Source organism: Neophocaena asiaeorientalis, unplaced genomic scaffold, assembly GCF_003031525.2.
Source record: "Neophocaena asiaeorientalis asiaeorientalis breed wild unplaced genomic scaffold, Neophocaena_asiaeorientalis_V1.1 scaffold606, whole genome shotgun sequence".
Lineage (NCBI taxonomy): Eukaryota > Metazoa > Chordata > Mammalia > Artiodactyla > Phocoenidae > Neophocaena > Neophocaena asiaeorientalis.
The window spans coordinates 11,903,721-11,931,539 of record NW_020173687.1 but is presented as its reverse complement, the minus strand read 5'-3'; the positions used below and the strand labels follow the sequence as shown (position 1 = coordinate 11,931,539).

Sequence of the window (27,819 nt, the reverse complement as noted above, 5' to 3'; positions counted from 1 at the left end):
TGATTTTCTCAATCATTGTTTTTATTAATTGGCTTTATAGGCTAAAGTGCATAGTAAAGACAAAAAAGGAAATGTATACATAGCAAAGGGACGTTTTCTCGCCAACATTAGAAAGACCTGAGATGCCTAAGTGTCAGTTCTAGGGACCACTGGACTGAGGGAATATGTATGCAGGCAGCAGGCCTGGGGGCTGGCTTCTGGTATGGACCTGGGACCTACAGAAGCTGCTGGCATGCTAACCCTGCCCAGGCAAAAGCTGCAATAGAGGGTGTTGGGACAAAAGGGTCACACTTTGGATACGCGCTGCTGGTACTATAAATGAGAATTTAGTCCTTTCAAGGCCCTGGGGAACCAGCACAGCTACTGAGCCTCTCCTATTGCAGGGAAAAAAACCTCAACCATCCCAAAGTGCAAGTCCCAGGAAGGGTACAGGGATCACTCCTTAGTTGGCCTGGGCCTGCTGCATAAGCCCCCAGCTGTGGCCTATCACGCTTTCCCCCACTCTCAGTGAATATGTAACATCAGGGTTAGTCAGTGAAGTCTGTCTTATCCCGCGCCTCCGTCGCCTAGAATGAGGGTGCCCGAGGAGGCGGCTAGGAGGGATTCTTGTGCTCCTGGAAAGGGTAAGCAGCTCATAAGCAGCCCCTCTGGGCCTCTTTATTAGACCGGAAATGAGTGTGCAAGTTAGGTCCTGGCAATGTAGAACTGCTTCACTGAGCTCCCATCTGCCTCTGGGCACTGCGGAAAAAGCATGCGACATGAGTCAGGACCCAGAGACACTACTAGGTAGCCTAGGTGGAAGCCCCAAACGTGCTTCAGGCAGTCTGTCCACTAACTTGCAGAAGAGAGAAGAGACCTGTTAACTTCGCTCTCAGTTCTGGAAGTAAAGTGCTTACTCTAGAGCAGGAGTAAATCTAGAAACAAATGTGGGCAAGCCCTAAAAGTGGATCCTTAAATAGGTGCTAAGACTAAAAGGACAGTAATAAAAAACAAACTTCGGTTCTTTCGTGGGGGAGCTGGCCCCAGCCATATGGTGGCCGGGGCAAAAGGCAGCGGTATGTCATCTTCCTACATCATCCTCTGGAACTCCTCAAAGTTCATCAGGTTGTTGGCCGTGTCAGACCAGGCAGGGTGCTGGGCCCCATCCATCTCGGAAGCAAGCTGATTGCTTCTTTCCAGAGTATGGTTCACGCCCCCAATCACCTCCTTACAGTCAGGACACGTGCCCCTCTGCATGGCTCCCCCACAATCACTAATCACATAGATGTGGCCATTGGGGCACTTGAACCAGTGGCCACGAGGGTAACCTATGGCTTTGACGATCTGCGCTCGTTCTTCCTCTGAGATGCCCAGGCCAGAGCAGGGAAGGGTGGCTTTCAGAGCCTCCATCTTTCTCTGCACAAGCTGTTCATCCTCCCGGGTGAACTTACACGTCCCCTCGAGGATCTTCCGGACTCTGGAGACCTCTTCTGCTACGCTGCCTCTCACCTTCCCCTCTGCTATCTTGCAGCGGGTCAGCAGGTTCACCAAGTATGTGAGCCTCTGGATTTCACTTTGGAGGTCATCCAATTCCTGGCTGGTGAAGCTCAAACGCTTCTTGGCCAGCCACTCATGGACCTGGTCTAACCGAGTCCTCACCTGCTTCTGTTCTAAGACATGCACTTTTTTCAGGGAATCATATAGGCCAGCCAGGTGGTCATAGAAGCTGATATAATTCTCAACAAGGCCCAGGTCCTTCACTGACAGATTTTTCTGGGCCAGCTTCTCTTTCAACATCAGGAAGTCTTCAGGGAGCAGCTGGTAGAGGAGATTCTTCCTCTCCAGTAGGGCCTTAAGTCGTTCCTGGCTGACTGCAATTTCCCCTGCTGAGCCCAAGATCTTTTCCTTGACAACTTCAATCTCTTCCAGCCGCTGTTTGATGCTAGTTCCATACCTCAGATTTTTGCGGATGGGCACCTGGCAGACAGGGCAGACCTTCAACTTGATGGCAACTTCGTCATCCTTCTGCTCGTTCATGTAGCGGTCCAGGGCTTGCACCTCAAAGATGTGGCTGCAGTCTTCCAGCTGTACAAAGCGGGCATCTGGCTCATCCTCAAAGCCAAAGAAGATTTGGGTGACTTCTTCCTGGTGGCAGACACGGCACTTCTTGGGGCATGGTTCCCCACACAAACCAATGCAGGGGTGGCCGCAAGCCAGCAGCTTAGTACAAGGCACGTAGCAGGGGGGTCTGTCACAGGGCTCAGAGCAGAGTTTGGTGCACTGGTAGTGCTGGCAGCGCCAGTCACAGGGTTCCACACAGGGACTGCACAGTTCCCCACACTTTTTCTTGCACTGGCTGTGGACGCAGCGGTTCTGACAGGTCCGCTGGCAGGGCGGGCACTCACCAATGCATGGCTCCTGGCACTTGTGTGAACAGATGAGCAGGCGATTGCAGGGCTGTTGACAGCGCTCGTGAAAGCGCCCTTTGAAGCAGCTGTGGCAGGAGCCGGGACATGGATGCCCACAGTCCAAGATGGTGCCACACTTGGTGGTGCATTTGACTGGCAGGTCATACCTGAGGTCCTCCACATGGCCACACTTCACCTTTTGGCTGTGCCCACACTTGAGTTTCACGGTGACCTTTTCTGAACACAACTGCACACAGTCTTCACCACATGGGTGGCTGCACCTGTGCCCACATTTCAGGACCTTGGGGCAAGGCTCTTGGCAGCAGAAATCTGACTCAGGCATGGAACAAGGGACCATTTGTTCATGGCCGCACCGGAGAATGACTTTGGGCACCTTCACCTGACAAGGCTCACACTCCTGGAAGCAAACAAGGGGGCACCGGTGCCCGTCTTGGCAGATCACCTTCTGGCATGGCTTCATGCACTGGAACTCCTTGTGCAAGGAGTCATAGGGGTGGCAGGCACGGGTGCAGACGTGCCCACAGCCCAGCCGGAACTCACAGGGTAGGCTGCAGCCTCCTTCGGGCACGTTTTGGAAGTCAGAAGCTTTGGATACTAAAGTGTGGGTAACAGGGTGGTTCTGGCAGCACAGCCGGAGGGCAGAGCCTATTTGATTGTTCTCTCGAAGGGTATGGATGATCTTGCTCCACAAGGGCACCTTGGCCAGCATCTGCATGTTTCCAATGCAATACATTCCCTTCTTGGCACGGGACAAGGCCACGCAGATGCGGTTGGATATCTGGAGAAAACCCACCTTGCCTTCCTGGTTGCTGCGCACTAGTGAGAGGAGGACGATGTCATTCTCCTCCCCTTGGTATTTGTCCACCACATGGACCTTGACACCAGCAAATGTCTTGGCAGGCATGAGTTTGCGCAGGCAGAAGAGCTGCCCGGTATAGGTGGTGAGGATGGTGATCTGGGAGGGCAGGTATTCCTGACACAGGAAGTACTTGCACAGCTCCACCACAAAGCGAGCCTCGTGCTGGTTCTGGTGGCTTTTGCCTTCTTGGATTTCCTGTTCAGGAAAGTTGTGTTCTACAAAGAAAAGGTTGGAAGAGACCCCCTGGAAAGAAAAAGAAGAGAAGGTACATTCATGGTAGTTTTTTCTATCTTCATGTGCGTTGGCCACTGACCCTGTTCCAGGGAAGGACCTTAGAAGGCTTCTACATACTCTGTACCATAATCTTTAATTTAGGAGCCTTCCACTGTGCTGAATGCTTTATATACCTTATCTCCTTCAATACAATAATATTACGAGGCAGCAACCATTATTCTCATGTACAAAAGAGGACCCTGATCCTCAGAATTGGTATATAATTTGCTAAAGGTTACACAGCTACTAAATGGCAGAGCTGGGATTCAAAAACCCAGGTCTGTATTCTCAACTTATATTCTATTCCTCTTCTTAATAACTAGCTTTTTACTGTTTTGATTTTTGTTTTTGGCCACATCACATGGCTTGGGGGATCTTAGTTCCCAACCAGGGATCAAATCCAGGCCCCGGCAGTGAAAGCACCAAGTCCTAACCACTGGACCACCAGAGAATTCCCAATAGGCAGCTTTTTAAAAAGCTGGCTGTTTTCCCTTCTGAAAGCCCTTTTTTGTCCTGAGGAAAATATGACCTCCTAGGTTGCTGACAGCATCAGAGAAAGATCAGGTAGGGCAGATTCACCTTAATCTTCTCGTATTTGAGAACAGAGGGATGGTTTTCCAGATCCTGGTAAACGTGGGGTGTCAAAAGCCGGGCAATTTCAGGGCACATGCGGTGCTGAAACAAGACATGTATGTCATTAAAAACATGGGCGGTGCTGAAACAAGACATGTATGTCATTAAAAACATGGGCAGAGAGTAAAATGGACAGTTTTCTAAAGACTAAGTTGCCAGTGGAAAATCTGGGGCGGTAACATTTGAAAAGAATAATAAGGAAAAAAGAGCAGAATGTAAACAGCTCCTTCATCTGACACAAACTCAACACAGGCTGAACTTGTGGTATTTTAAAACAAAACAAAACAAAATCTGACAGAGTCATTTCATTACTAAACTAGCAGTATTTTAATGAAATAAAAATGCGAAGCTTTCTTGTTGGCATTTGGCAGGCTCCCAGGAGCCTTCTCTTGGACATTTGGTAGTAACAAAGGTCTAGCTTCTCACCTGGTAGTTCAGACGGACAAAGGGAATGTTTACTTTCACCAGCCGTTCAAAGAGGGACACCTCAAGGTTGAAATTCTTGGCCAGATCATACACATTGGCACTGGGGCGCAGCTGAGAAGAGAAACATGTCTGAGGATTCTCCACTGAAAATGTATTTTAACCATCCATCCATCTACCCACCTATCAAATGTTTTTCAAGTGGCTTCTGTGTTCCAGGCACTGCTTTAGTTGTTAACAGGCTAAAGACAAAGAGTGACAAAGGCCATGAAGCCAAGAAATAAGGGTGATGGGACAGAATGCCCAGGGGTGGAGGTTCTTTACATAGGCCTCTCTGAACAGTGACATCTGAGTTGACACCAGCATGGAGGAAGTCACCAGTCATTCAAAGAGCAAGCCATAACAGAGAGCAGAAAGAAGAGGGTGGGAACACAGTGAGCAAATGAGATAGATGGTGGTATGAGGTGAGGTCAGAGAAGCAGGCTGAACCCTGAGAATACTGGCCTTTGTAGGCCACTTTAAGAAGCTTGACTTATTTATTTTTGGCTGCGTTGGGTCTTCGTTGCTGTGCATGGACTTTCTCTAGTTACAGCGAGCGGGGCTACTCTTCATTGCGGTGCGTGGGCTTCTCATTGTGGTTGCTTCTCTTGTTGCGGAGCATGGGCTCTAGGCAGGTGGGCTTCAGTAGTTGCAGGACGCAGGCTCAGTAGTTGTGGCTCACGGGCTCTAGAGCACAGGCTCAGTAGTACTGCCGCATGGGCTTAGTTGCTCCACGGCATGTGAGATCTTCCCAGACCTAGGGCTCGAACCTGTGTCCCCTGCATTGGCAGGCGGATTCTTAACCATTGCGCCACCAGGGAAGCCCCAGAAGCTTGATTTTTATTTTAAGTGCAATGGGAAACCACTGGAAGGTTTTAAGCTGGGGAGTAACATGACCTGATTTACTTTTTTGAAAAGATTCACTTTGGCTCCTTTATGAAGAATGGATTAGAGGGTGGCAAAAATGGAAGCAGGGGGATGGGGAACATGCTGTTGTAACAGTCCACTTAAAAGGCCACGGTAGGGCCTCCCTGGTGGCACAGTGGTTGAGAGTCCACCTGCCGATGCAGGGGACACGGGTTCGTGCCCCAGTCGCGGAAGATCCCACATGCCGCAGAGCGGCTAGGCCCGCGAGCCATGGCCGCTGAGCCTGCGCATCTGGAGCCTGTGCTCCGCAGCGGGAGAGGCCACAATAGTGAGAGGCCTGCGCAGCGCAAAAAAAAAAAAGGCCACGGTAGATTAAAAAGTAGTAAGGGGCTTCCCTGGTGGCGCAGTGGTTGAGAGTCCGCCTGCTGATGCAGGGAACCCGGGTTCGTGCCCCGGTGCGGGAAGATCCCACATGCCGCAGGAGCGGCTGGGCTCGTGAGCCATGGCCGCTGGCGTCCGGAGCCTGTGCTCCACAGCGGGAGGGACCACAGCAGTGAGAGCCCCGCGTATCCCCAAAAAAAAAAAAAAAAAAAGTAGCAAAGGGAACATGAAATGGATGATGCTACCTCTAAAACATGCCCCAAATCTAAGAGCACCTGCTCTTAGATTGAACATGGGAGGTGAGAAAAAGAGGTGTCACAGACAGCCACTAATAAGCTTGAGGACTGGTGAAGCAGAGACCAGGGTCTTCCTGTCTGATTCCTGATTCCACTCCTGCAGAGAGCCAGCCCATCTTCCAGGGGCCCCTGGCCTACCTGCTGGTGGTCCCCAATCAGAATGAGGTGCTGGCAAGCTTTGCTCAGGGTGGCAATGGTGTGGGCCTCAAGGACTTCAGCAGCCTCTTCCAGGATGACGATCCGAGGCTCCACCTTCTGCAGGATCTGGCGATATTTGGCAGCACCTCAAGAGAACAAAGAGAGTTCTCTGAGCAGATGTACTGGACTCACTGTGCCACTGGTTTCTGGATTGGTGACCCCTGAGCCTGGGTCTGTTACAACTGAGTCCTCACATTCACCCAGGGCCACGGTGACCACTGGATGAGAATGAGTGCTGCTGGGTGGTCTCCAGAGCATCATCCCCATGTTGTCACTGTTGAGGTTCTAAATGCAGTAGAAGCAAGTGGGTGAATTTCACCAAGAGAACCCTAAACACAGCTTGCTTTCAATAGCTTTTCATGGTATTTTCCTCTAACCTACTAAAGAAGTTTCTCTTTACCTGTCCTAGATAATCTGATAGGCACTGGCAACAGTAGTGAACTCTATGCTTTCTTACCTGTTGTTGTCATTCCTACAACTTGGGCATCTTTCAGGATGTGCAGGTCTTCCTGGAGTCTCAGCTCAGCCATTCTCTCTGCTGATGTGCGGTACTGACGTTCATAGCTGAGGATCTTTCGGCGGGTGTCAGCCTGGTACATCTGTAGCCACAGCCTGGAGAATGTGAAGAACCAGGGAGAGGAAGCCATGTACTTTTTGAGAAGGTGGAGGAAGCCCCTTCAGTGTGCCCTGTGCATGAAGTGGAACCTACACCCTAGAGGAAGTTACAAGCCACAGAGAAAGGAGAGACCCAGATGTGCAGGCACCTGAGAGTCCAAAATGGCCAACAAAATGATGTGCAGGGAGATGTATATAAGTGGTCAGGAGCTAAGGAAGGAGGGGGATAAAGAACAGAGGTTAACTACTGGACAAGAGCAAGGGACTTTAAAAGCTTCAGGAAGAATTTCTCACAAACTGTCCCTACTCCATTCCTGCCCGAGTCCCCACTCCTCCCCTCACAATTACTTGTAATTGTGGAGAATTACTTGTAACTCTCCACAAGTAAAACAGATCATGTCACCACTCTGCTGTAAAACCTTCCAGTGGTTCTCTTCAGCCCTAAGAGGCCCTGCACAGTCTGGCCCCTGCCCACCTCTCTGACCTCACTTTCTATTTGTCTGAGACACAGCCATGCTGGCTGCCTTCTTTCAATTTCTCTAACATGCTCCCTCCCCCCTCGAGGCCTTTAAACCCGTGTGGTCCCTGCAAGCTCATCTGCTCCCCCTTCCCAACTGGCCTTATTAATGCCCACTCATCTTCCAGATCCTGCCACCAATGCCACTTCCCTGGATATCTCAGATCAGATCAGCTCCCATGTTAATATTCTTAGCACTCCTTGCTCTTTTCTTCCTTGGTGTTGATGCCTATTTGTAACTTTTTATTTGTGGAACTAACTGATTTGTCTTCCTGGATAGCCTCTAAACCCTGTGAGGGTAGAACCAAGCGTGTCTATTCTATCCCATGGCTGCATCTAGCACTCAGCTCAGTGGGGTGTTCAATCAATCGTCGGTTAACACTAATATTGAAGATCTGAAGGGCTTATATTCTAGGAACAGGAAAGGAACCCCCTGGGGAAATTACATGGGCTGGCTGGGGCTGGGGGTAGGTGGGGGTGGGGTGGGCACAGTACCTATAAAGCTGCCAGCGAGAATTCAGGTCCAGCTGCCAAACATCCTGGATTTCATTGGCCTCGGCCTCAGTCATGGTGTTCAGCTTGCGAAGTTCAACCTTCACCTTCTTCTTCATTTTCTTTTTCTGGTTGCGCTGGTTCTGTGGATATCAATACCAGTCAGAGTCACTGAGTAGAGGTGGGCCTGGTTCTAAGCCCGAGGCGGGGGCTAGAGCACATTTAAAAAAGGAGCTGTCATCTCTGATGAACTTCTCTAAGTGTCTCACACTCTCCCAACAGATATTTCGTTGCTAAATGAGGGCTCTGGAGCCAGTTTGTCTGGGTTCAAAGTCCCATCTACCTCTTATATGTTGCGGGACCTAGAGTAAGTTACTGAACCTGAACCTCTATGTGCCTCAGCATCCCCTTCTATAAAATGGGAATAACAACAGTACCTCTTCACAGAGTTGCTGGATTGACTGAAGGAGTAAATACATGGAAAGCACTTTAGAAGAGTGCTGGCACTAGTTATTACTGAACATCTTTGACCACAGTCTGCTTCTCATTCCTAAAACGTATGTCATGACAGTAGTGGAGGTGTGTCTCTCTCGTTAAATGCCATACAGGTCCTGCTAAGATGGTCTTAATGCCGTTATATCAAGATAGTACCTTTAACAAGTGGGTAAAAGGCACCATTTTGGAGAAAGTCCTCCCCCCGGTTCTGCATGAGCCTTTAGAAGGACTGGCATGCCAGATAGATGTCACAGTACTATGGACCCCCCTCCGCTTCAAAACCAAACAATTCAACTCCTCCAGAGGCCAGATGGCAGAGATGCCCAATCCATGCTTCCAAGTACTGGGCTCATGGTTCTGTCCCTCGCATAGAGATGTTGAACTGAACTAGGAGATCAGATTCAAAGCCAGCAGACTGGAGAAAGCTGCATTCAAAGCTGCCCTTAAAATCCCTTAAATCATCAGTGGGGTTCAGTGTTCTATTGTCAGAGTAAGACACTGTAAATTCTGAGGACCACTGGGTTCTACCAAAGGAAGGAGCAGACAGAAAGTCTGGGCATTTATACTATTCTGGCTCTAAGAGAAATATCAAATTTCAAAGTGATTGAAGGATAAATATTCCATCCAGTCTACATAGCTTACTTCATTCTGTTTTACTTGAATCCTCTAAAATCTTAATGCACAGATTTGTTTGTAGTTGAAAACAGAATATCCATGAAAGCACCAAGCACTGAGACCGTAAGTGTTTGATCTGACTCATATGTGCTGCGCTTCTCTAAAAGTTCAAGAGAAGCACTTGGCTACCTACTTCCTGTCTTTCTAAGTTAGCATTTCTTGCCAGGGCCCCTCTAAAAGGCCATAATTTTTATACTCTTGGAAACTGGACCTATCTTTTTTTTTCTTTCTGCAGTACACGGGCCTCTCACTGCTGTGGCCTCTCCCGTTGCGGAGCACAGGCTCCGGACGCGCAGGCTCAGCGGCCATGGCTCGTGGGCCCAGCCGCTCCGCGGCATGTGGGATCTTCCTGGACCGGGGCACAAACCCGCGTCCCCTGCGTCGGCAGGCGGACTCTCAGCCACTGCGCCTCCAGGGGAGCCGTAGCCCTATCTTTACTAGGGTTAGGTTGTAAAAGGGTAAATTAAGCTAATTATGAGGATGAAGTGAATACGGTGCAACAGAAGTGAGTGAAAATCAGGGGCTGTGGTTCTGGTCAGAACAGATGCTCTCAGGCCCGTTAGGAGAGTTACCCACACCCACCTGGCAATAATAACTGAACTCCCATTTCCTACTCTGTTAGGACTTGCAGGGGCTACGAGGAAGTGAGCTTACCTCCCACTCTCCTGCAGCCTGCTCCTGCCCGGCTGCTGTCCCGGGGCCATAGTTGTCTAGCCTCATGGCCAGAAGCACTTTAGCCAACTCCTGTACTGCCCCATTCTCTTCCTTCTTCCGTCGCCGGGGCCTCACCACCTCTTCCTCCTCAATCATCCGGTCTGCTTGAATCAGTTCAGCCTCCTCTGCGATCTCAATCAGCGAACCCTCCTCTTCCCCTTCTTCCTCCTCCTCCTCCCCTTCTGCCTTGGCTAAGAGAGGAAAGCAGTCAGGACAGGGATGGAGACTCTTGAAGCCAAAGGATGAAAAAGGGTACCTATAAGAGCTTAGATGCATGAAGACATTCTTAAGGGGTTTAAGTGGTTACCTCTGGGTAGGGAGATGGGAGGAATGAGAGGGGAGAGAGACTTAGGTTTCCTTGCATACATTTTTGTTACATTTAAAAAATCACATGAATGTATGCCTTTTTAAGGAAGGTTTTACTTATGTCAAATACATATACAAAGGAAAAGTATACAACGTAAATGTGCAACTTAAAGGATTATAAAAGTATATAAAATGAACATCCAAGTACCTTCCACCCAACTTAAGAAGCAGAAAGTTACCAATTTCTTTGAAGACCCTTGTGGGCTCTACTAACCTGAATTCTATATTAGTCATTCCTCCCTTTTAACTTTACCACATATATAATATATATATATCTTCAAACAACAACCATCATCTAGTTTTGACTTTTCTGAGCTCTATATAAATGAAATCATACTGTATATATCAATATTTTCCTATAACTTGCTTTTTTCATTCAGCATGGTTTTTTTTTTTTTTTTTGCGGTATGCAGGCCTCTCACTGTTGTGGCCTCTCCCGTTGCGGAGCACAGGCTCCAGACTCACAGGCTCAGCAGCCATGGCTCACGGGCCCAGCCGCTCCGCAGCATGTGGGATCTTGCCGGACCGGGGCACAAACCCATGTCCCCTGCATCGGCAGGCGGACTCTCAACCACTGCGCCCAAGCATGTTTTTGAGTCATACATATTGCTGTATATGCTGTAATTCAATCCTTTTCACAGTTGTATCCATTATCTGAATAGACTGTAATTTATCCATCTGGTGTACAAATGTGGATGGATATTTGAGTTCCTTCTGCCTTTCTATTATCATAAAGTGGTTTTGCCAATTAATATCGCCATTAGCCTCATATCAGAGTTCCCACTGCTCCACATTCTTTCAATGTGGGATTATATCAAACATTTTAATTTTTGCCAATCTAGTACGTGTGTAATAGTATATCATTGTAGTTTTAATTCCTCTCATTTCTAATGAGCACTTTTCATGTTTATTGACCATGAGGATTTATTTTGTGATGTGCTTATTAAAAGTCTTTTATCTGTTTTCCTATTAAGCTATTGTTTGTCTTTTTCTGATTGATTATAGCGCTTTACTTTTAAGCCCTGCTCTTCTAGTCTTTACCATATTCCACCTTAAGATGTGATTCTAGGTAGACATGCACCTCTTACCTGTATTTTCAGGTCCTGCTGGAGCAACACTTTGGGTGAAAGAACCAACACCTAGACCCAGCCACTCCAGCATCATGGAATGCTTCCAGCCCTGGAAGCAAACCCATTCGCTATTCTGAGGAAAGAATTATTAGTCATGAGAATTCTATGACTAGCATGAGGAAAGGTCTTCTCAAAGGATCAAGAGGTAATTCCCTTAAAATTCTCTTAAAAATGCAACGTTTGAACAACTGGATCATTTAATATGACTTGCATAGATTTAAAAACAAAAATGTCCTGCCTCTTTTGAAAAAATCAGGAGCTATGGGAGCAATGAGCCTGCATTCCTAAATGGCAACAAATGGCTGAAGTGGGCTGCCGCCACCCCTTTTCCAGTTTGCCTCAGTCCTTGCTACTTCCCAATGCCTCACATCTAGCCTGCTTCAGTCCTTTATAGGACTCTGACTGACCCTTTTAGGCTTTGGGGCTTGAAACCCTGGAAATCACCAACCCATTGATAGTAGAGCTACCATCTCACTGGATTCCCGGCCAACCACTTTACAGAGATCGTGTCAGGTACTTCCCTGGTGGTCCAGTGGTTTAGACTCTGTGCTTCCACTTCAGGGGGCACGGGTTTGATCCCTGGTTGGGGAAATAAGATCCCTGTATGCCGCGCAGTACAGCCAACAAAGAAAAAAAAAATACACAGATAGCAGATACTTCTTATAATATCCTTTGAAGGCAGGCGTTATTATTATTCCTGCTTGACTGCTGAGGGACCTGAGGATCACACTGGCTCAAGTCACAAGTCTGTGTGACCAGTCTGTCAAGTCCCAGACCCTCTATATGTGCTACGTTGCCTCGTTATGATTTTGTTTAATTTAACAAGCACTTAGAGCACACTTATTAAATCAAGAGGTTTACAGATATTGACTTGTTTATTCAATAACAATCCTATAAGAATTAAGTTGATCTGTAAGAAACTGCCATTTTTGCAAGTTAAATTTAAAAATACTGGCAATTTCACGGGGTTCAACTTAATGTTATTAGCCACACTTTTTTTTTTTTTTTTTGCCACGCCTCACAGCTTGCAGGATCTTAGTTCCCCGACCAGGAATGGAACCCGTGTCCCCTGCAGTGGAAGCCTGGAGTCTTAACCACTGGACCTCAAGGGAAGTCCCTATCCCCACTTTATAAAAGGAAACAGGAACAAGAAAATTAAGTAACTTGCCTAGAGCAAAATCAGTATTCACATCCAGCAGACTGGCTCCAGAGTCTTGTTTCTGACTAGTATATTCAGCTGCCTTTTCTCACAAAAAGGAACTTTTCACATCACAGCAGCGTCTTAGCAGATTATAGCTAATGCTTTGGACTTCTACTTCTGCTGCCAAATATGGGGACAAGAGAGATGCTTGTGCCCCACAAGATGACCCCTACCTGTATTGGTCCATTCATCAGGCTTTTCCAGTGTTGGAGGGAGATGTACTTCTCCAGATGCTGTTCCCGTAGTACGCCACGCATGGTGCACTCGAGGGTCTGGGCCCCTTCATGCAGCTCTTGCTCTGACTCTTTCATTTGTGTCATGATCTATCAAGAACAGAGGGAAAGAAATGATGAAGAAGTATCATCATGTCCCAAACTCAGTCTCTGCCTTAAGGGAAAACAAAGCTAACACAGGAACAGCCAGTCTTTAACCAAAGGATTAACATCTAAAATGTCTAAAAACCTCCTACTAACTAGTAAGAAAAGGAAACAAATAATACAACAGAAGAGCAGGCCAAATATTCTGTGGTGGAGACCTCTCTCTTTTTCCTTAGTAATAAGAACTCCAAGTTTTGGTTGGGCACAATGCTGCCCAGCTAGAAGATGATACTTACCTGGTCAACAGGCTGTAAGTAAAAGTGCTATGTGTGGTTTTGGGGAAGTAGCTTTAAGGCCCTGGCAGGGGCTGGGAGGGGTGGTGTGCCCTTTTCTGTCCTTTCCCCATCTTGGATTATGAGGGCAAAGATCACACCGTAGGATTACCCGAATGGAATGCTGGAGGAACCAGGGTCCTTCACAGCTTTGTGGAGCCTCCCTATCTCCCCTGGACTGCCTACCCAGAAAGCCACTGCTATCTTGGTTAGTTCTCCCTTGAGCTACCTCAGATCTCCAAAGCTGGGACTTACACTCATGTAGGCCCTTCGGAGGTGCATGGGGAGGTTGCGGCGGAATTCCCGCTTGTTCCTCAGCTCCCTCAGGGTGAACTGCTTCAGGATTTCACTGTTGCTCCTTCCACCTACCCGCACAATGCTGGTCTTTTGACACTTATAGATGCCTGTGGAGCAAAGCAGAACATGGCAGAGTTAAGAGGAGCTATGCTGGATTCTCTCAGGTGAGAGCTGTATATGTTTGGGATGTTGTTGCAGCCGGTCCCTTAGGGTACAAACTGGTACTTACAGGGAACCTACCCCACCAGTGAACAAGAAGGCCCCTGAGATGATGTGACCTGAAGAGCAGTAAAGTGTGGTGCTTAAGAGCACAGGCTTTAGAATCAGACACTTGGGGACCCAAGTCTTGTCTGCACACTTACTGCTATGTAACCTGGGGCAGGTTACTTAAGTTGAGCCTCAGTTTCTTTGTCTGTGATTTGAAGACAGTAATACTTTCCTTATAGGGCTATAGTCTGGATAAACGAGAGCGTATCCTTATAGCTCCTAGGGAGGGCTTGGCCCAAAGTAAGCATTAGTAAATGTTCTCTATTATTCACTCTGCAGATATTTACTAATTGCTTATTTGTGCCAGGCATGTGTTAGTTTCTGAAGATACAGTGGTCAAAACACAGGCTCAGTTCCTCATTTGTTCTCATGTCTCACAGTCTACCAGAGAAGATACATATTAAAACATTTTATCATAATAAAACTTAATACTATAAATACATGCTAAAAGTGTATAACAGGGGACCTTAACTAGCTTGGGTGGGGTAGAGATCTAATTTTTAAGGATCTAATTTAAACTGATACTCTAGGAATAAGGAAGATTTAATCTAGGTGAAAGGAGGATATGAAAGAGTGGAAAATAATAGTCTAAGCATTATTTTCCAGAGGAAAAACAAATATTTATTCATTCATTTATGCAATTAGTATTGTTTGAGTGTCTAGTATGTGCCAGGATCTGTGAATATAGCAAGAAACAGGACCAATCCACTTACTGCTTATAGTCTAGGTAGAGACACATACAAATAAACTGGTACATATATGCTAATTAAGTATTTGAAGGAAAAATACAAAAGGAGTCTTAACCTTGTCTGGGGCCAAGAGGGCAAGTCCACATGAAGTGAGACCTGAGGAATCAGCTGGAGCCATCCAGGCTGGATGCATCAAGATGGAGACAGCGGGAGAAAGAAAAAGTACATGCTAGGCAGAGGGAACAGCATGGGCCAAGGGAGAAGCTGGAGGAAGTCAAGAAACTGTAGACAGTCAGGGTTGCTGGAGTTAGAGAGAACAAGGGAAGAGGTAGGAGATGAGGTTCAGAATTAAGCTGGAGCAAACCACACACAGCCTTTCAGGCTGTGGACTTTATCCAAAGAGCAACAGAAAGCTACTGAACTTGCTGATGGTTCAACTACAAATGTCTTAATAGAGAACTTTTTTTTTTGCCACACTGCACAGCCTGCAGGATCTCAGTTCCCTGACCAGGGACTGAACCCGGGCCACAGCAGTGAAAGCCCAGAATCCTAACCTCTAGGCCACCAGGGAACTCCCAACAGAGAACAATTTTGCCTACAGATATTACCTTCCAGAAACTGGTCCAAAGCATGATTAGTATAACACACAACCAAGATGGGGAACTTCTGGAGGCTAATTTGCCAAACAGCCTCGTTGGTTAGAAGGGCCTGAACAATTTTTAGACCCACATAGGTTTTGCCTAAAAAACAAGGAAAAAGGAGAGTTAAAAAACTTAGAGACTTTCTAAAAGGAGTAATTATGTACAGCAAATTTATTATTTTAAAATTTAAGGTAATATATTGAGATGGTTTAAAATCCTAAAGCGCAAATGGGTGTGTTATGTCCTCCTCACTCTTCTGCCCCCAGCCACCTAGTTCCTCTTGGAAGCAACCAGCGTTACTAGTTTCTTGTGTAACTTTCCAGAGGTAGTCATTCTATGCACAAACAAAAACGAATATACAGTCTTTTTCTAGCCTTCCCCCTTTTTAAAATACAAACAGTAGCAGACTATTTTCACCGTTCTACATCCTGCTTTTTTCACTTAATATAGTTCTCTATCAGTACATAAAAAGAATCCTCTTTTTGTTTTTCAGAGCTGTAAGGCATTTTTTTAGCCAGTTTTCTGTTGATGGACATATACATTGTTTCCAATCTCACATGGCAAATTAGAAATGCTTTTTTTAAAAAATAAATTTATTTATTTTATTTATTTTTGGCTGTGTTGGGTCTTCGTTGCTGAACGCGGGCTTTCTCTAGTTGTGGGCAGCGGGGGCTACTCTTTGTTGTGGTGCTTGGGCTTCTCATTGTAGGGCTTCTCTTACTGCAGAGCACAGGCTCTAGGCACACGGGCTTCAGTAGTTGTGGCACACAGGCTTAGTTGCTCCGCGGCATGTGGGATCTTCCCGGACCAGGGCTCGAACCCGTGTCCCCTGCATTGGCAGGTGGATTCTTAACCACTGCACCACCAGGGAAGCCCTAGAAATGCTTTTAATATACCACAGTAGACTTGCCTTTGTGATAGGAGTGAAAAACTCACAGAAATCAACATCGGAGTTAGAGTTATGGGCTCATTAGTAAATGGTCAATAATTAATTGTTTACAAACAGCTAAATTCTTACATTGTGTCAAGCTGAGAAGGTAGCCACTGTCCTAAAAAATACTCAATGTTGAGTGAGCAATACAAGAAAATAAACATTTCAGTACAGCTGAATACTTTTCAGTATAGATAAGTAACAATTTCTTGCTTCCTTTTTTTTCTTCAAATAATATGTATTGAGTGCCAAACAGGTGTTAGACACTGGGTTAGGTGCAAGAAATACAATGGTGAGCAAAACAGCCATGGTTCTTATCTTCCTGGACCTGACAGACTTGCAGAAGAGAAAGATAATCACACAAACACATGTAAAAATCACAAATGTGGGAAATGAGAAATACATGGTACCAAGAAAACAAATAATTGGGATTCTGGCCTACTCAATGAGATTAGAAGAGGCTTCCCTGGGAAGCTAACTGAGTAAGAGCAGGCAAGGGGGAATAGAGATGGACTGGTTGGGAGGTTCCTGACATCTTCCAGTGAGTGAGGACAAGGTCTGGCTCCAGCAGTTGAGATAATTACGCAGACTGGGGAGAAGTTTCAGAGATAAACTTGATTGGAACTTGATAATGGTTTGGCTGGGGTGAGGAACAGAAAAGGATAACTCCTATGTTTCTAATTTGGAGGACTGGATGGCTAAGGAGTCCTTCGGAGGAAAGAAAATCTTTATAATTCAATATTTACCCCATCCTCTCCTACTGCTTCCTTCCCCTTAGAATGGATACTTTTCAGGATTTCCACCTCAAAAATGATCCCCTTTGTCACATCCCTCTCAAACTCACAGGTAGGCTGTTTCTTAGTGCTCTGTGTGTGTGTGTATCAACCCAGCATGAAATGATTATATTACTATACTTGGAGCTAAAGAATCTCAAGTCAAATGATAACATTAGGGGAAATTAGTTGCAACATGCATATTTTGAAAATACAAACAGCTTCTATAAATCAGTAAGAAAAAGAAACCATTCAACAGAAATATGGCAAATACGAAAAGGCAATCTACAGAAACAGTTATATAGATAGCTAATAAAGACAAGAAAGGATATTTAATCTCACTCTTGATTAAAGAAATACAAATTAACCACTGTGATATACATTTCCAGAGGACAATTTGGCACTATCTATTAAAATTACTAATCCACATATTCTTTGATTCAGTTAGGGATTTCTCTCCTGGATATACTCTGCTTCTGTGTGAAATGACTCACAAACAAGGTTATTCACTGACCTATTGTTTGTATCAGTAAATCTTTCCATAGGGAACTGGTTAAAGAGATTATGAGCTATCTATACAATGGAATATTATGCAGCCACAAACAGGACTGAGATAATACTTATGCACCAGTATGAAAGGATCACCAATGTGTTTTATAAGTGAGCAAAGCAAAACACATGCAAAGTGTTTTCTAGCATAGTCAGTCAAAAAAAAGTGGGGGGAAATAAATATAAGTATGCATTTGCTTGAATATTCATAGACTATCTCGGGAAGGATAAACAGGAAGACTATAACATTGCTTTAGATAAAGGAACTGAGTGGGATGGTGGGAGGAGAGAGACGTGGAATTTTTAAAATATTTGAACCATTTTTTATTAAAACATAAAGTTAAAATTAATAATGAGCCAAAAACTCTAACCTCTCAGATCAGCAAAAACTGCTGATGAGCAAACATTGATAACATACAACAATGCTGGAAAGTATATAAGGAAATGGGAACACTAATTCATTCTCGGTGGCAGTACAAACTGGTACATCCTTTTTCTTCTTCTAAAGCCCTGAAAGCATCACTTTAATTATGCAGATTTTCCCATCATATGGGTGTTTCTTATCAGAAAGAACCTTGCATTTTGTTACATTAATTTTTTATCATGAGTTGCCATTCTTTTATCGTCATTTTTAAAGAACCTCTTCCTGTTTTGTTTTTTATTTTTTAAATATTCTTTTGGGAGGGTAATTTAGCAGTACCTACCCTAACTATTAATGTGAATTCCCACGTTAGGAAAAAAACTACAGAAATAATAAGCAGAGTACTCAGAGATAAACACACACAGATATAGATTATGAATACTTATTAAGCACTGTCTATGAAACCAAAAAAAAAAAATCTTGGTGCATTCATGCCATGAATGCAGGCATGGTAAAAAAGAGTGAGGTATATTTCTAAATGTGACTGTAGTGTAAAGAATGTAAAAATATCCGTACATGTTATATACATATATATAAACTGTAGGCCAATATACAGAGCATAATCTTGTTTTTGCTATTTAAAAAATAGGAAAAGTGTGCTATGTAAACATATAAATACCCATAAAGGCACAAAGATATATCAGTTTTAACTTTGGAAAACATCTCAAAAGACACATGTCAAACTGCTAATAGTAGCTATCATCTCAGAGGAGGATTAGAGAGTGGCACACAGGGAGGAAGATGTAGGGAGGTATATTTCCAAGAGAAGAGAGAGAGAAGCCAGGAGCCGGCTTCTAGACTGCCTGAGTTCTAGTCTTAGGTCTGTCACTTGTCATCTGTGTGAGCTTCAACATATTATTCAACCTCTCTTTGCCTTAGTTTTTTTCATCTGTAAAATGGAATGGTTTCTACCTCACAGAGTTGCAATGAGTTAACAGATGCAAATCATATACAGCAGTATTTGGTGTCCAGTGCTATTATACACCCGATATTATTTAACTTAAATTTATATAAGATCAAGCATATTAATATAGCCTGCAACAGAGCAGAAGTAATGCATCTCCCTAAGTCTGACCCCTCAGCAGTCTTACTACGCATACCAATGGATCCTCACTGGAAAATCACTATGAGAAGCTGCTTTTTCAACAAGTTCAATGCCCATTTCAGGGGAATGTTTTAAACTGAGACATTCCAGAAACCTAGAGTCAAGCCTCCCTTGCCTATCTCATAGGGCAGATGTCATGTGCTCTGAAAAATTTTCTCTTACCTGTTCCAGGAGGTCCTTGAATAATAGCCAGTTCTCTTGTGAGAGCAAACTGCAAGGCTTCCATCTGGGAGTCATCCAGCTTCAGGGTTTCTTTTGAGGGCCACTGGCTGGGGTCTAAGACATTAACTCTGGAATGTCTCAAGCCCTCAGTATTCCTCAGAGATTCCCCAGTGGCAGAGGGGTTCTTTATTAAGGGAGTGAAATCATATCTGCCCCCCATGAGCAAGTACCTTGGCTCCTTCACATAAGAGTCACATTCCACGATGTTCCTCTGGAAGGGGACGTCTTCCTCTTGGACTTCCTGGAGTCCTTCCAGGACGTGCCTATAGGCCTCAAAGTATGCAGTTGTCTCCACCATGAGGAAAGAGTCAGAGGGCTGGACATCTGTTAGCAGCTGTTGGCTCTGCTCATTGAAGCAGAGCTGGACAATTCCTCGGCAGAGATCTTCCTGCTCCCGATTAGACACGGTGGCAAAAAGAAACGTCTCAAAGTTGTCCTTGGACATGCACACCAAGGACCCATAGAGCAATCGCTTGGAGTTCTGCCAGCGAACAAACTTCAGTGGTTTTGTGTCAAATTGCACCTTGTAGACAATGCCTGTTGACGAACACACGGGGGTGATAATCCTGGTATCAAAGTAGATTCGGATGTCATCAAACTTTCTCTTCCTCAGGCCTTGGTCTTCAAAGCTTTGGAGAAGTTCCAAAATGCCCTCCCGCAGGGGTCTGACAAAATCCTCTCGCAGGAGTCGGAAGTGGGTATCCAGATAGATAGCAGTGCTGTCGTATTTTCCAGAAATGATGTTGGGGCGAAGGAATGGCCTCTCATCCAAGTGCACTTCATTGTAAGTGGGGTAAATGGGCATGGTCCGGTAGCTCTCAACATGGTCTTCTGCCTCAGGCTGCACGAGAGTGTAGGTGTCCACTCTTAAAGTGCCCTCTCGTCTCTTTTCCTGCAGATGTTTGATGATGGTCTGGACCTTTTCCAGGTTCTTCTCTGTCTCTTCTCCTATGTCAACACCAGAGGCTCTCAAAGCATTAAGAGAAGCTGGCAGGAGAGAAATGAGCATGGAAGTTTCCTGCACAGAGCTGGCAGGGAAGACACTTACAAGGTCCTGGAGGAGGGAGATGATGTTGCTAATGTGTTCTGGATACTGGTTTCGAACATGGGGGATGGATTCAGTGCTCATCCCTACCACATAAGCCGGCAAGCAGACTCTGAGGAATGTGGAATTCTTCAATATGCCCAGAACATGGAGAACGCTGTGGCGGTCCATTTTGGAACTGCAAGCCTTCCGAAGAACTTGGCAGATGAGCTCAAGGAAGTTGGACTTCATAAAAGAATGAGACAAGAGCTCCTTCAGTCCTAAACTTGTGGCAAGTGTGATGACCACCTCAGAGGGATCTTTCTGCAGAAGACTTTCTAGGAACTTGTAGCCCAGTTTCTTCACCTGCTGTGGCTGTTCTGCAGGCTTTTGGTGGGGGTTCCGCCACTGCTGAAAGTTTTCACCGGATCGTGGTGGTCTGCGGTTCCTTCCCTCCTGGTTGCCATTTCTCTGCCTGGTGTCATTTTCCTGACCATGTCTTTGGCCTCTAGGTTCATCATTGGCATGCCCCTCCTGGTTTCTCCTTCCCTGATGTGGGTTCCTGCCCACTGCCCCAAACCTCTCTTCTCTTTGCCGATGAGGAACAGGATGGTTGTTGGCCCTAGGATGCCTTGCGGGCTGGTTGGCTCCTCCTCTGAGAGCACTGGCCGGTGGATTATCGGCCTGATTTCTAGCTCTTGGTGGTAATTCTCCATCCACAGGCCCTAAACACAATGGGAATTTGGGGTAAGCACAATGATATGGACATACTTTCATTTTCCAAAACAACTAAGGAGCTTAGGTTTTATTTGGAGAGAAAAAAGGTTTCCGACCAAGTCGTGATAAATATAAACTAGTTTACAATGGTTGTTGTATATATTACAAAAATATTGTTTTTTCAAAGGGTGCAAAAGAAAAAATAAACATTTGTTGAGTGCCTAATACATGATAGAGGATAACTATTCATTTAATCCTCACAAGCTGGGATTATTTCAGAGGCTCAAAAAGGTCATCTCATTGCTTTCAGTCTCTTGGCAGTGCCGAACAACAGTGAGAGCATGAGTTTCACAGCTAAACAGACCTGGTTCAAACCTTGGTCTAGGTACTTCCTTACTGTATAACCTTGGCTAAGTTGCATAATTTCTCTAAGCTTCACCATCTGGGTTGCTGTAAAGATTAAATGTTTATAAAATGCTTAGTATACTACCTGACACATAAAAAGCTCTCATTAATGTTAATTACTAACAGAAATACTAATAATTTTTTATTGGGAATACCCTACTGATCTCTAGGGCCATTCGTTCTGCCTCTAAACAATTAGGTCATAGGCAACAGAGACGTCAAATGGGATAAAACCATAAAGGGAAATGCTTTTTGAACCTTCCTCAGCATCAGATGGCAAAGGGGAAGGTAGGGCTTCCTTTACCAAGATGTTCTTGAGCCAAATAATAGATTGTGAAGGAAACTGAAAAATAAAACTCAAGTTCTATTTCAGGAAACTGAGAAATGAAACTCAAACTGTGATTCAGGAAACTGAAAAATGAAAATTAACTTTTCCTCCTTTCTGCAGCACGAGTTCATCGACCTAGTACTTATCTATTCCCAAGCCTCACACAAGGAGGTGTGGGGAGAAGGAGGAGACATACCCAGCACACACAGGAAAGCTACCATCATCCTGTGGCTGAAGCTGAATTTGTCTTCCTTGATCTGCCACACATTTCATAAGTGACCTTGGCCAACATACCCAAGCCCTTTTTGTTTCAATTTCCTTTTCTCTAAAACTGATTCTAAAGCTGACCCAACTTAGCAGAATGACTTGGAGATTTTAAGAACAAATAAACAAAAGAAGACTGTATGCCATGATTGGATGATAACAAATGTTATGAAAGTTTCAAATGCACATCATATTCAAGATGATTGTACCATTTCATGCCATCAGATCCTAATTCCACTAATGTACATTTCCTTGTTTTGTATGTTGTCGAGAAAATTTTAATGTGACAAGATAAAGGAAAGTTTGGTAAAATATAAATACTGTAATACTGAACTTTAAATTTTTATAATTGTTACTTTTATATTTACTTTTCAAACTCCCAAGACATCGTAAGAAAGTCCTACTTTTAATAATCTGATCTGATTAGAAGACTCAGTGTTTTGGAAGAATGGAAAATTGTATCATTTCTCATCCTTTCAACATTCACATAGCTCATAAAATAAAGTTCTACAGTTCTTCCTCATTCGTTCCATGACTGATACTCAGAAGACATGTTGCAAACTTAGGGAAAGGCAAGAATCCATTCAGTTTAGTTTCATTTTAGAAAGTTCTGAGCAAACAGAATAATCACTACAGTAGAGTGATGCTTTCGGAACTAACTTTGCTTTGGTGCCTAGGACTCTAGACATGTACTATCAAATACACGGTGACTAGCTATGTGTAGTTATTAAGCATCTTAAACATGACTAGTCTGAATTAAGATGTGTAAAATGACACATGGAATTTTAAAGACTTAACAGCAAAACATGTTAAATACCTCATTAAAATTTTTTATATTGATAACATCTTAAAATTATAATATTTGAATATTTGGGGGAGTCAATACAAATATTAAGATTATTAAAGTACTATGAACACTAATTAGAAAAGGTATGTGCACCCCTAGGTTCATTGCGGCATTATTTACAATAGCCAAGATACAGAAGCAGCCTAAGTGCCCATCAACAGAGGAATGAATAAAGATGTGGGGTGTACACAAACACACACACACACTATATATATATACATACACATATATATATAAAACGGAATACTACTCATCCATAAGAGAATGAAATCTTACCATCTGCAACAACATGGATGGACCTAGAGGGCATTACGCTAAATAAGACAGAGAAAGACAAATACTGTATGATTTTACTTATATGTGGAATCTAAAAAACCAAAGAAATGAACAAACACAAAAAAACAGAAACAGAGTTACAGATACAGAAAATAAACAGGTGGTTACCAGAGGGAAGGGAGGTAGGGGGACAAGATAAATAGATGAGGCAAATTAAGAGGTACAAACTTACAGTTGCAAAATAAACGCATCATGGGTATGAAATGTACAGTGTGGGGCATATAGTCAATAATTATGTTATATCTTTGTATGGTAACAGATTGTGTAACTAGACTTATTGTGATTATTTTGAAATACATAGAAATACTGAATCATTATGTTGTGTAACAGGAACTAACATAATGTTGTAGGTCAATTATACTTCAAAAACAAAGTCATAGAAAAGGAGATCAGATTTGTGGTTTCCCGAGGCAAGGAGTTGGGGGAGGGGAAAATGGATGAAGGAGTCAAAAGGTACACACTTCCAGTTATAAGATAGATAAGTACTAGGGATATAAGGTACAACATGATAAATGTAATTAACACCATTATATATTATATAGGAAAGTTGTTAAGAGAGTAAATCCTAAGAATTCTCATCACAAGGAAAAAATTTTTTTCTATTTCTTTAATTTTGTATCTATATGAGATGACAAATGTTCACTAAACTTATTTCAGTAATCGTTTCATGATACATGTAAGTCAAATCATTTATGCTGTACACCTTAAACTTACACAGTGCTGTATGTCAATTATATTTCAATAAAACTGGAAAGAAAAAAAACTCCAAGAAAAGTACTATAATAGTAAAATATATTCAATTATAATAAAATATTATTTGGATATACTGGCTTAAATAAGACAAATACCAAATTTTATTATATTAATAAAGTTTTTAAAATGTATATTACCTGTTTCTTTTTGTTTTTCATGATGCTACTAGAAAATTAAAAATTAAGTTTTGGGCTTGCATTATGTTTCTACTGGATAAAGCTCCTCTAAACCAGTTACTTCCGGGGACTTCCCTGGTGGTCCAGTGGCTAAGACTCTGCGCTCCCAATGCAGGGGACCCAGGTTCGATCCCAGTCAGGGAACAAGATCCCACGTGCTGCAACTAAGACCTGGCGCAGCCAAATAAATAAATATTAAAAAAAAACCCAAAACAGTTATTTCCATTTCTGACACCTCAACACTACCTTTGCTAAAGTGAACTGCACCCATTTAGAAGCTCTCTTAAGGAAAGGGGACGGTCGTCTAGTCTGAGTCATTCATGTTGTAGCTAGGGAATAAACCATTCTCTTTTTTTTTTTTTTTGGGCCATGCTGTGCGGCTTGCAGGACCCTAGTTCCCCAACCAGGGACTGAACCTGGGCCTTGGCAGCGAAAGCATCAAGTCCTAACCACTGGGCCATCTGGGAATTCCCAGGAATAAACCATTCTTTACTTGAGAGATGCAGTCTATTTTGGTGGGCCTGCTCATTCATAAGTAACTCAATTTCCTTCCCATTACAGATTTTCTTCAACTTACAACTGGGTTACTTCCCAATAAACCCACTGTAGGTTGAAAACATTAAGTCGAAAAAGCATTTAATACACCTGATCTATCAAACATCATAGCTTAGCAAAGCCTACCTTACCATGTGCTCAGAACATTTACATGAGCCTACCGTTGGGCAAACTCATCTAACACAAAGTTTAGTTTATAACAAAGTGTTGAATATCTCATGTAATTTACTGAATAACGTACTGAAAGAACAGGATGGTTGTCTGGGTACAGAATGGTTGTAAGTGTATTAGCTGTTTATCCTTGGGACAGAGTGGCTGACCGGGAGCTGCAGCTCACTGCCGCTGCCCAACATCACAAGACAGTATCTTACCCAGGAAAAGTTCAAAATTCAAAATTTGAAGTATGGTTTCTACTGAATGCATATTGCTTTTGGACCATGTTGCAAAGTCAAAAAATCGTAAGTGGAACCATCATCAGTCTGGGACCATCTGAAGGTAGAAACCCTCGCTCACCTCTGTGGTTAATAGGAGGATTCCTGGGCCGGGCCTCCGGACAAGGTCTTCGGTCCTCCATGACTGAGTCACCTGATTTCTTCCACGTTCACGTTACTTTCAGTTGTCTGCAAGTCTGCACAGGTTGACAGTTATCAGTGCCTTTTGAAATACAGCATCCAGCAGGAAGAAAACCCAAACAGGATGAGGCTAATCCTTTCTACCTCTACATCTTAACGATTCGTTAATTAAGAGTCAAACATCGATTTTAATCATCTGCACAAGTGTTCAATTCTGCGAATGCGCAATTGGGATACAAAACACTAAATTCACAATTTAGGATCAAACTTCAAAGGATCAAATTCCCCCTTCCCTTTATCCTCGTACTTTCTTGGGTTAAGGGAGTGTCATCAATTCCCATTCGAAACTCCTGTTTGGTTTATGCCTTTAGCCAAGATACTTAACCAGTTGCTAGGTTTCACTTTCCTCTCCTATAAAGCAAACAAATATTGTTGCCACGACAGAAAGAAGTACATTTTTATTAACCCCCAAACCATGTATTTACCATTCCATCCAGCATTTATACTATATAATACTCTATAGCTTACAGTACTCTATAGTACATAAATAATTAGTGAGCAGTCGTCCCTATACTACTCTTTGGAACACAGCCAAACTGATTAAGTCCTCCGCTCTATTGAATCAAGAGAAAGAAATTACGTTTCAATAACCAGGAGGCTTAGCATCTACAGGATGCTGTTTCCTCAGGACAGCTAGATATCTGCAGTTCTTTCCTTCTTCTCTTTCTTCTATCTTGATGGTTTTCGACAGTAGTCCTGTAAGAGAAAGAGGAAGCCCCTTATAAGGAAACTTCTCCATCCTACTCATACACATCATGTGGGCTGGGGCTAGGGAAAGAGTGGCTAACTGAGAGTCCTCAGCAAAGGGACTTTTTCGACTGTCCCTTTCACTGAGTTTTAAAACATTCATAGTCGGAAACTGTGAATAGATCTGGCATTACATGAGGAGTAGCTTTTACCCTCATCAGAGAAAGGAGTCCCTTTCCTTCCTGCTGGGAATATTTTTGGTAATCTCATCCCTCATCTTCTCAAACCCAGCTCTCATGGCACAGGTTCAATATTTAGAGAGTCTTTTGTTTGTTTGTCTCATTAGAAAAAAATGCTCAGAGGAAAATTCCTTCTTCCTCTTGTTGAATAGAAACTCACAAATTTTCTGGGATAAAAGAAACAAGAAAAGAAAAAAGAAAGGCAAGGAAAGGGAGGAGCAGAGAGGAACAGGAAATGCTACCACAAAAGCAGAATCGAACGGGTTTCTTTGGGAATCAAGGCCTATAAAGGCAGGATGAAGAAAATCAGTGATGGTCAAGCTGCTGTAGTGGTTAAATTAGAGAGGAATATTAATTACCAGGATGGGATGAAAGAGGTTAGAGCTGGGTTTCAGGGGGAAGTCTCCAGGGTCCTGAGAGAGTATAAGAAAGGATGGAGGAGTCCCTGTCACCCAGGCGCCCAGAAGGTCCTGATGGAGATACTGTAGGGTCAAGGGAGAACCAGGGCTGTGTGCGGCAGTGAAGAAGCTGCCAGGGCAAAGCTGAAGCGGGGAGCCGCTGGGGAGGTGGGGGACAGTGGAAGAGGTTTGGGGGCCTCAAGGAGAGGGTGGGGCGGAGCTCAGCTGGGGGCTGTTTGCTAAAGTGATGAAGGCCTGGAAATAGGAGTGGGGAGTCTAGGTGCGAGGAGTGGTTGTACAGGATGGGGATGAATGAGGTGATGATGGGAGCTGAGGACGCTGGAAGATGAAGGGGGAGCTGTGGCAGAAAATGAGGATGGAGATGGGAGAACAGAGGAGAGCTAGGTGATGAGGCTGGAGGCGGAGGTGGTGATGGAGGCGCTGAGGGGGCTAAGAGGGGCGCTGAGGAGAGGGGTCAGGGGCTCAGGTGGGTGATGGGGGCGCTGAGAAGGTGACGGGTACTGAGGCGGTGACGGGTGCTGAAGCGAGTGATGGGGGCGCGGGGGCTGAGGAGGTGGCGGGGGCGCTGAGGCGGGCGTCGGGGCAAAAGTGGCAGTGGAGGGACGGCGGGGGCGCCGGGGGTCGCGGCGGGCGGGAGCAAATGCATGACTGGGGTGCGGGGCGGGGGTTGCTCACCGGGCTCCAGCGCGTCCTCTCTCTGCCAGCGAAGCCGCCGCCGCCGCCGACTGGTGCTCGGACTCGGGCCCAAGCAGGTCAGCGGCCCCGCCCGGCGCAGCTTACTTTCGGTTTCCTTTCCCCGCAGACACTGGGCGGGCCGAGGGGCCGGCCCAGAGGAGGAGGGAGGGGAGCAGGAGGGGGCCTGGGACGGCGAGCGAGGGGGCGGGGGCCGGGCCCTGGCGCAGCCGGCGCCCCCGCCCTTAGGCCCGGCAGGGGCGGTTGGACCCGCGGGCGTCGCCTCAGCTCCCCGCGGTGGCGGGGCAGGCGGTCTTGGGCCGGCGCCGCTGAGGGGAGGGGACTGCGGGGGGCGGCTTAACGGCACCCGAGGCCGTTGCAGGCCTCAGCCGTACCCAAAGGAGCGGGGACCCAGCGGACAGCTTGGTGCGTGTGAAGCGCGACATGGCGGCGAGGCCGACGAGCCCGGGTGGCCTCGTGTGTACCGGGAAGGGGCGGGGCTAGTGTGGCCTTGACAACCATTAGGCTTCCTCCGCCTGGGCGGCGCGGCGACTACATTTCCCAGAGGGCCTCGCGTGGCGCGGCTTTGGGGGCGGGGAGGAAGCGCCTCGGGTCCAGTGCGCAGGCGTGAGTCCCCTT

At 45.1% G+C, this 27,819-nt stretch overlaps 1 protein-coding gene across 1 annotated transcript; it reads right to left on the bottom strand.

The window, feature by feature from the left end:
• Positions 1–27,747, bottom strand: ZNFX1 (zinc finger NFX1-type containing 1). The gene is made up of 15 exons (XM_024750255.1): positions 27,184–27,747; positions 25,744–25,859; positions 25,045–25,159; positions 19,067–20,875; positions 15,093–15,224; positions 13,487–13,635; positions 12,756–12,905; positions 11,340–11,454; positions 9,826–10,076; positions 8,005–8,144; positions 6,835–6,989; positions 6,318–6,463; positions 4,600–4,710; positions 4,120–4,215; positions 1–3,510 (listed from the first exon to the last, which is right to left on the bottom strand). Exons 3-15 carry the CDS (start codon positions 25,103–25,105, stop codon positions 1,069–1,071), a joined length of 5,757 nt encoding a protein of 1,918 aa, XP_024606023.1. The 5' UTR covers positions 25,106–25,159; positions 25,744–25,859; positions 27,184–27,747; the 3' UTR covers positions 1–1,068.
• Between the last annotated feature and the right edge of the window lie 72 nt (positions 27,748–27,819).

Bases quoted from the DNA above. Each gene is read 5' to 3' on its own strand.
- ZNFX1 (XM_024750255.1), bottom strand. From the start codon at position 25,105: ATGGAGGACCGAAGACCTTGTCCGGAGGCCCGGCCCAGGAATCCTCCT. The intron at 11,455-12,755 runs GTAGGGGTCATC...TTCTTTCCTCAG, and splicing joins TGATGAATGGACCAATACAG to AATAGCGAATGGGTTTGCTT. The intron at 3,511-4,119 runs GTGAATCTGCCC...TTTTCTTTCCAG, and splicing joins TCAAATACGAGAAGATTAAG to GGGGTCTCTTCCAACCTTTT.